The sequence below is a fragment of the Theobroma cacao genome, chromosome 5 (genome assembly GCF_053813885.1).
Source record: "Theobroma cacao isolate CCN51 chromosome 5, ASM5381388v1, whole genome shotgun sequence".
Lineage (NCBI taxonomy): Eukaryota > Viridiplantae > Streptophyta > Magnoliopsida > Malvales > Malvaceae > Theobroma > Theobroma cacao.
The window spans coordinates 33422836-33432963 of NC_142643.1; the positions used below are offsets into that span (position 1 = coordinate 33422836).

General features: G+C 32.5%; 1 protein-coding gene across 1 annotated transcript; it reads left to right on the forward strand.

Moving 5' to 3' along the window:
- Positions 1-4886: 4886 nt before the first annotated feature.
- LOC148762792 (uncharacterized) lies at positions 4887-5300 on the forward strand. Its single transcript, XM_088806627.1, has one exon. The coding sequence runs from the start codon at positions 4887-4889 to the stop codon at positions 5298-5300; it is 414 nt and encodes a 137-aa protein (XP_088662753.1).
- Positions 5301-10128: the final 4828 nt, after the last annotated feature.

The window sequence follows — 10128 nt, forward strand, 5'->3', positions numbered from 1 at the left end:
CATTTACCTTGAATTGCAAAAGATGGTAATACGTTTAATAAATAGAAAGAATTAGAAAAGGCATAGGACCAATAGATAATGGTAAAGATGTTTGATGAAGAAGAGTGAAACCTATTTCAATAATGCTTCAGTGTCTTTTAACAACAATTGCATTGCTTTCGGGTGTGTGTGGTGGTGTTTGAAGGTGTTGAATGTCAAAAGAGTTAAAAAAGATGCCAACTTTAAGAATTCACCTCCATAATCAAAGTAAAATGGTAACAATTGAAGTTTTGAAATAATTCTCAAGCAAGGCTTTGAATTTAGGGAATAAAGAGTAAACATCATATTTGAATTTTAAAGGATAAAGCCCTATGTATCTTGAAAAATATCAACAAGGGAAACATAATTCCTATAGCCATCAATAGAAGGAATATATACAGGTCCCCAACATCAATATATAAAATATCTAAACATTTTCTTACTATGTTCGAAGCAAAAAAAAAAAAAAAAAGTAGTTTATGCATTTTACTATAGCAACTAGAATTGCAAGTGCTAATTGTCTATTTTGTAGTATAAGGTTAAAAAAAAACTTAAGCAGAAACTTCAAGACCTGTGGAGAAATATGTCCAAGCCTTCACTGCCAAGTAGATATGTTAGTTATGAGTCCTAGGAAGGCAAGAGAAGAAGGTTTTATGAGTGGTTCCTTATCTTCAAATGAATAAACTCCATTCCTATTCAAGACTTGTGCAAGTGGCTCGTTGGTGTTAAGATCCTTAACCAAGAAAAAAGAATGAAAAAATTCAACAAAAATTAGATTAAAATGAGTAAATTTTGATAATAATATGAGATTAGATTGTGCTTGTGAAACATAAAGAACATTATTTAGAGAAAAAGAGTGAGATGAGGGTGTAATAAAGGTTGAACTATTATGGGAGATAGGCAATCTAGTATCGTCACCAATGAATAGTGCATTATGGCCACCATATTCCATAGAGAAATCCTAATTTTGTAACTTGTTGATGACATGATGGGATGCACTAGAATCCACTAGCCAATTTGTTGAGTTTGCAATGTTAACATGATTGACTTTAGGAGTAGGTTGTAGAGGACTAAGTCTGAAATAGTTCTTGGTAGAATAACTTGCTTTGACACAGAATTGACATACAACTTTAAAAGTGGTTTGTGAGACATGCTTAGAAGCAGTATTTTGACGCAAAAATACAGAATTGAACCTGGTTAAATTTACATTGCAAAATTATTTGAACTAGATAGGAAAGGACACAATAGTTGACTTAGTGACAATGTGAGTAAAAGGTATGATTAATTATAAGGAAGTATCTTGTTTCTTTAGTAGTTCTTCATAATCTGAGAAATTTTCTAATAGCTCTTCCAAAGAAATGTATGACTCTTAAGCCCTTACACTAGTAACAATCTCCTTGAAGTTAATACCAATGTCATTCATGGATAACCAGTTCCTCTTCACTTACAGAAAAATTTAGCAAAGCTAATTCATTCACAACATTTCTAAGATTTTGACAATACTTAGATAATAACCTCGTTCCTTTATGCTTAGTGAGTTTTTCCCTCAAGTTCATCATCTTAGACCTTGATTTATTACATAAAGATTAGTGATCTTATTCCAAGAATCAAAAAAGGTTTCAGTTGAAACCAAAAAAGGTGCAACACTTTTTATAATAGAAGAAATTATGGTAGGAAGAAGTAGTTGATCTTGTCTTGTCCACTGATCAAGGACAAGATTGCAAACCAATATAAGAAGATTAGTGCCTTCTTAAAGTACCATGGCAAGTGGACAAAGGAAGGTTTCATTCATATATCTTAACAATTTGTAGCTAATAAAGAGGGATTTAAATTGGGTTTTTCATGAAGGGAAATTAAGGGTAATGAGCTTAATAGAGAGATGAGTTGCTGCATTAATGGCAATTAATTGTATTTGTTGATTTAAGTAGAAAAAGGTAGGCTTCGAAGGAATTATAAGAAATGAGGTTATGCTGTTGGAGTTTGGAGAGGCCATGGGTTGTTTAGTTATGCTCAATGGAGCTTAAGGCTTTGATACCATATAAAGAAAATAAATAAAAGTAATATTGATAATAAAAATAAGGCTTACTTATTTGCATTAAATTTTAATGTATTTATAGTACAAGCATATGATTGGATAGATTGTTATAAAGATAAAATCTTATCAAGTTATTGTATCTAAGATTAAAGCAAGGATAAGACTTTTCTAATCTAAGTGTGTTTGACTCTATCTGACATTTCATTCTTACTTTTTGGAGTGTTTCTTTTGAGTGACTGATTAAAATATCATCTTGTTGTGTGTTCATCCTATTAGAATATATATATTGATTTTTTGAGATGTTGGAATATCTTTTTGTCGTATGTTCATCTTATTAGAGAATATGTTGATCTCTTGAGTAGGTAGACTAATTCCTTTAATAGAAACCACATACATCAATTATTTTGTGAAACACATGAAACTAGTAAAGTCAATTGCTCCTAACATGAATTAATGATGGATATTGGAAACCTCATGTAGTTTGCTTCAATAGAATCACATCTTAATTTTAGCACATTTCTGATTTTTTACAGTAATTGTTGCAATGTGTGAGTCTGGGAACCAACCGCCTCGACGTGGGTTAAGGAGTCGCCACCATTTTTTTTTGTTTAGGTGTAAGTGACCACTTAATCAAATCTATCTTTTCTAATGAGATCCTAAACTCATATTAGGCTCATTAAAATGAACAAAGTCTGGTATACATAGTTAATTTAGGGTTCGAGAGTATGGTTATGCTCGGATAAGGTATTAACACCCTCACGATGCCCATTCAAAGAATTGTACCAATTAATCATTTATGTTATCCTATTTTAGCTGTAATTAAGAATATATGACTTTATACTTACTTGCATTTGCCTTAATTTCTATTTATTAATAATTTTCTATCTGTTAGTAAATATTAAAGACTTTTTCTAAGCCTTCCCAAAATTCTGATGAGGCTTTAGAAATTTTCCTTACCTAAAGAATATTTGTGAAAACAAGTTGACTTCCTCAAAAAATCTTCATCATCAGGCTTATTTGATGTTTTATGAGGATGACTCTCGGTTTAAACTACATATATTTTTTAGTATTTTATTATCCTATTTTTTTATTATTTTAGTAATTGTCGATACATAAATGAAATCCTTTTATCAAAAAGCTTATGTAAACTCTCCTAATGCTTTGGGGGAATCTAGGCATATTTTCTCACTTGGGGAATTCTCAAAAAACTTATTTGTACAATTCTCTTAAGAAAGTTCCTTAATCAAAGATTCTCACTCATGCCCGGATTAGTGTTATTAATGCATATGATGTAATCATGGAATGGATAATATAATTTTTTTATTTTATTAATATAGCGGATGAAAATCCTTGTATCGAAAATATTACATAAACTCTCCCAGCACTTCTATGGAATCTAGGGATATTTCCTCACCTAGGAAATTTCTTGAGAAATTTGACTCTGCATTTCTATCAAGAAAATCCCATCCTTGGGGATTTTTATCCGCTTGTAAAAAATAATTATCTTGAATGAGTGCAACACAATAAGAAATGAATGTTGATGATGCAAAAACGAATAAAGAAAAATATTTATTTATTTTGTTGTATTTTCCCTTTTTTATTAATACATTTTTTAAAGAATTCTCACACTCTATTTGTTCTTTATATATATATATATAACTTTTGCACATAATTTCTAATTGTTAAAATAAATTTAACAACTATTACCATTATTATTTTACCAACCATTCTTATCTATTAATTATACAGACTTATATACATATTTTTCAATCCATTTATTACCAGTAATTTTCATAACATCAATAGTTTATTTCATATATATACATACATACATATATATATATATATATATATATATATATATATATATAATCTTCTGTAAGAAAAACAAGTTACAGCTACAACTTACATTTTTATAATAATCATATTTTCATTATTATTTTTTATTATATTATATTATATTTATAAATTTTTAAAATAATATTCAATATTTATTATCATTATTATTTAATAAGTTATTATTTACCCTATCAACATTTATCATTTATTATTTTTTTTTTGTGATTCATATTTGTATTATTTTATTATTATGTGAGTTATTTTTTTTTAACCCATGTTAATTAAATAAACATATTATTATTTTTTTATTATTAGTTTATATTTTTTGATTATTATTGTATTTTAAAATAATGATAATTGAAATTAATTAATTATTGAGATAAAATTTTAAGACCCTCCAACTCTTTGATGGGGTCCTGATTTATCTCTCACTCTTGGAAAATTTCTTTGGAATTATCTCTCTACACATTCCAAGAAAAATTTCATAATTAACTTCAATACAAATTAATCATATTTAATTAATTAATTTCTTGCAAAATATAATAATAAAAGCATAAGAAAATAAATGGACTAAAAAATAAAAGGAAACCCAAGGAGCTTACCTTCAGTAGGCTAGGCAAGAGCTTAAAAACCTCCTTGGATTTTTTTAGCCTCCACGAGTGTGGGCCAATTTCCATTCCTTTATTGTTATTTCCTTTTTGTTTTCCTACCAACAATATGATACCATTGGAGGATCTTTTATTTACGGAATTTATTCTTTTATATAATAGTTCTTTGTTAACTTTTTCCTTTACTTATACTTTAAAGAAGTCTAGGATTAGAAAACTTCCTTTTATATTATTTATGTTACTTGCACTCCAAGCAAGCCATGTATATATATATGTCTTCATTTTGTTAATGAAGAACAAGGATTTTTTTGACTCTATTCTTTTGAGTCATTTTAATTTTCATGGTATCAAAGCAAGTTACGAAACCTTGATGTTTTTTTTTTAAAATGGCAAAAGATGATGCGAATAATGAAAATGGCAAGAGTACTAAAGAATTGGTGGCGACTATGAGTGCTAATCAAAGCAAGGTCATTGATGCCACTTCTCCATACTACTTGCAGTCGTCTGATCATCTAGGCTTGATTTTTGTGACGCACCCTCTCAATAAAAGTGGAGATAATTATTTCACATGGAGGAGTAGCTTTATGAATGCGATTTATTCCAAAAACAAAGCAAGTTTTGTAGATGGAACGATAGAAAGACCAGATGTTGATTCTTTGGATTTACAGCCATGGATTCAATGCAATGCAGTGATTCTTTCTTGGCTTACAAATGCACTTGTTAAGGAGCTTCAAGGTAATGCTGCTCATGTTGAAACTACAAGAGAAATATGGGTAGATTTGGAAGAAGGATTTACTTAAGGACTTGTACCAAGAGTCTACAAGTTGAAGCGCACCATAGCTCTTTTACAACAAGAGAAATCCTCGATCTCATGCTATTACGGTAAATTAAAAACCATTTGGGGTGAATTACAAGGTCTCAATCCGGTCCCATCATGCCAATGTGGGTGTACTTGTAGTGCGATGAAAAGGATGCAATCAATGCATGAGAAAGAAAAGGTTTTTGATTTTTTGATCGGACTTGATGAAGTATATTCAATTGTGCGATCACAAATATCAAGTGTTGATCCATTACCAAATCTTGGAAGAGCTTACGCCATTGCAACACAGGACGAGAAAAAATGTTTAGTCGCTACAACTCGTGCACCCATCATTAAAGCTACTGCCTTGTTGACTAAAGAAAATAATTCATGACAAAAGAAATATGATGATGGGAGTCATAGTAATTTCCATCTTGTATCCATTGTGGGAAGACAAACCATAGCAAAGAATATTTTTTCAAGGTGATTGGTTATCTAGATTGGCGCAAATTTGGAAAGAAGAGCAGTAAACAAACTAATTGTGGTCTATCGTGTTTCCAAGGAAATCAATGGGATGACAACGTACAACAAGCATGTTTTTAAGAGCTACTTGTGCCGCCACTATGGATGGAGTTAAATTTCCTATCCCAGGTTTAACTTCTGCGTAGCATCAGCAGCTACTAGCTTTACTAGGTAATCATGGACCATCAACAAGTAACCCATCTACAAACATGGTAGCCTCCAATGTTTCCGGTAAGAGAAACGATGAATGGGTTCTAAATACAAGAGCCACAAATCATATAACCCACAATATAGACTCTTTATCAAATGTGATATCTTGACTCGATATACCATCAGTACAAATTCCTGATAGTGAAATAATAGAGTTTCATGCTTTGGGCCAAGTTGCTCTTGAAAACAGATTAATCCTTGAGCAAGTTCTTAGGGTCTTTGATTCTTGTTTCAATTCATTGTCCGTTAGTAAATTGACACATGATTTACATTGTACAGTAACTTTTTGACTAGATTTTTTTTGTGATTCAGGACTTACCCTTGAGGAAGCTGATTAAAGTGGGTAGAGAACGGAATGTTCTTTATTACTTAGAGCCGATGAAAAGGGAAAGGCCATTGATAGCCAGCGATTCTGTTAATGCAAGTTTATGGCATCGACGCTTGGGGCATCTACTAGTAAATCGCCTTCTTTTGGTTCATAATTTATCCATTTCTTTCGATTGGAAGAAGACGTTATTTTGTTATGCTTGTTGTAAAGCAAAACAAACATGATTATCTTTTCCCATCAGTACAAATAAGACTATGCATGCCTTTGACTTAGTACACTGTGATATTTGGGCCCGTACAAAACAAAATCATTTTCTGGATCTCACTATTTTCTAACCATAGTGGATGATTTCAGTCTAGCAACATGGGTTTTCTTTATTAAATACAAGTAAAAAACTAGAACATATCTACTGCAATTTTTTAATTGGGTTTACACATAGTTGAACTTATGAGTTAAAATTCTACGGACAGACAAAGGCTTAGAATTTACTCATGATGATTTAATGACTCATTATTTTGATCATGGCATGGAACGTCAATCTAGATGTACAGACAAACCACAACAAATGGAGTTGTTAAATGAAAGCATAGTCATCTTTTAGAAGTTGCACAAGCATTACGATTTCAAGCTCATCTTCATATTTCGTTTAGGGGTGAATGTGTTCTGATTACCACATACTTGATCAACCACATGCGCCTCACTGTTTTACAAAATAATACTCCATATAAGGTTTTACTTTAAAAAAAAAGTCCCACATATGATCATTTGAGAAGCTTTACATGTCTTCGTTATGAGCATATATATAGCAAGCCATGTTACAAGTTTGCTCCACATGCTAAACTAGGTGTTTTATAGGGTATCCTAGTAGGCAAAAAGGATACAAAATTTAAGATCTTGAAAGTAAAAGGACTTATGTTTCACGGGATGTTCATTTTTTGGAAAACCTTTTCCATTTGCAGATTCTTCAGTAGCAAAATTTGTACAGTCAATTGATTTGGGTTGGACTACTAAATTGGATATTCCACTCAATCATGTAGTGCCCAATGTCACCAAACTTAGGCTTAACGAGTCATCTACGGGTATCAACCTAACTACAAGCACAATTGGGCTTGTTTCAAAACAACAGGCCTGCAATAGACGAACCCACGCCACCAGCTGTCGCACATGAGTCTACTACGAATGGGTCCACCTCATTCCCCATTCTGCATAAGTCCTTTTCACCTACCAGTGCTAGGTTTGAGTCAAATAAATCTAATTTTTTAGCTACAATAGCCTCCTTATCTAACCCAATTGGTTCTAACTTGGTCAATGAGTCTGAAAATATTGTTTCAGAAGCTCTTCTTATTTCAGGCACACGACAACAACAAGTTTCACACTCTTTATCTAGTTATGATTATAATTTACCCCTTGCTCTCCCTACCCTAAGCATCACACTATTCCTATCTCCTCATTCAACCAACTTAACGGTACATTCTCTCTCATAATTTATTTATGACTCTAAATTTTCTCCTAGTCACACGGCCTTTTAAGTGACCATCTCATCCACCAATGAGCTGAAATCATTTTTTCAAGCAGTTAAACATGCACATTGGAAGGAGGCCATGATGAAGGAATTTCTATTTTAGAGGCAAATCACACTTGGACTTTACAACTCTTACCCCCTGGTAAATGGGCCATTAATTCAAAATGGGTTTACAAAGTCAAATATTAACCAAATTGAAGTATTGAATGCTATAAGGCATAACTTGTTGCTAAAGGTTTCACTCAAATTAAGGGTGTTGACTTTCATGAGACATTTGCTCCAGTTGCCAAATTAGTCATTGTACATTGTTTGTTGGCATTTGCTTTGATTAAGCATTGGGAATTACATCAATTGGATATGAATAATGCCTTTTTTACTTGGAAGAAAAAGTCTACATGAAGATCCCATAACGGTTTGCTAAACAAGGGGAATAGCGGGTTTGTCAATTACGAAAATCTATATATGGACTCCGTCAAGCATTTTGAAATTAGTATCACAAGTTTACCACTTCTCTTCTTACCATTGGTTTTCACCAATCAGAGGCAGACCACGTTTTTTTATTTTCTCTTGTATGGGAGGATTTTTTATTATAGTTCTCATATATGTTGATGATGTCATCATCACAAGAATAGATTCTGATCGATTTCTAAGTTGTAACTTTATTTGGATCGAAAATTTCACATTAAGAATCTTGGCAAACTCAAGCTTTTTCTTGGAATTGAAGTGGCACGTTCTCCAGCAGGTATTGCACTAAGCCAATGTAAGTATGTACTTGATATCTTAGCCGAGAATGGTTTCACAGGTTGCAAGCCAGCCAACTCTCCCATGGAGTAACAACACAAGCTTTCACTTGACTCTAGTGAAATTTACAATGATTCAGAGCACTATCATCGCCTAGTAAGCCAATTACTTTATCTCACCCGTCCTGATATCAATTATGCAGTGCATATTTTTAGCCAATTTATGCATGCCCCACGACAACCTCATCATGATGCTGCTCATAGGAGTGTTACGTTATCTCAAAGGAACCCCAGCACATGGTATTTTGCTTCTTTCGAATGGTTCACCGTCTTTGCGAGCATGTTGTGATACAGATTGGGCAAGATGTTTGACGACATGTAGATCCACTATTGGCTATATTATCTTTCTTGGGTCTTATCCTATCTCATGAAGATCTAAGAAATAAACGGTGGTTTCTCATTCTTCCACTAAGGCTGAATACCAAGCTTTGGCCACCACCACTAATGAGATCATTTGGTTGATACAACTCTTACGAGATCTTGGAGTGACACACATTGCACCGATTCCCTCGTTCTATGACAATTGAACTGCTATTCACATCATCGTTAATCCGATCTTCCATGAACAAATGAAGCACATAGAATAGATTGCCATTTCATCCGACAGCACATTCAGTCCAAAACTATTGTTACTCGTACAATTTTGTAACAAAATCAATTGGCTGATATATTCACCAAAGCACTTGGGTGCAATCGATTTCATAAACTGTTGGTCAAGTTGGGCATTTCTACTCTTCATGCTCTAACTTGAAGGAAAGTATTGGAAGATCTTTTATTTATGGGATTTATTCTTTTACATAATCTTTCCTTGTTAACCATTTTCTTTACTCGCACTCTAAAGTAGTCTAAGATTAGAAAATTTCCTTTACTTGCACTCCAAGCAAGCCATGTATATATATATGTACATACACGTCTTCATCTTGTTAATGAAAAACAAAGGTTTTTAAGACTCTATTCTTTTGAGTCATTTTATTTTTTAGACACCGTTTGGTGCCTTTTAAAAATAATATTCTTTTTTTTTGTTTGGCTTTCCTTTCCTCTAAATGCACCATTTGGAGTGTTTGTTACCCGTTGTCAAGCCTAGCCCTAAATTATCTACCATGTTACACATGAGACTGATAGAGTGATTGTATATTTGAACAGCCTCAGAAGAATATTTAAAAGTCGGTATTGTTCTTAGAAGTACAAGTAAATCGATTTATACCTCGAACTAATTAAAATAGGGATTTTAAGGTGAAATTAAGAGTTTCACAATCCAGGGATGACTCAAAATGGTAATTCGGAGTTCGAGAATCAATTTGGAGTCAAACCGAAATTTTCACTATCAAGGGTAAAATGGTCATTTACCACTTGGGGACAAAATGAGAATTTTAAAAAAGATTTTTTTGGCCCCATTTGACTTATTGGAGTATGATTTGAGGTTTAGAAGTGAAAAATTTTAATTTCG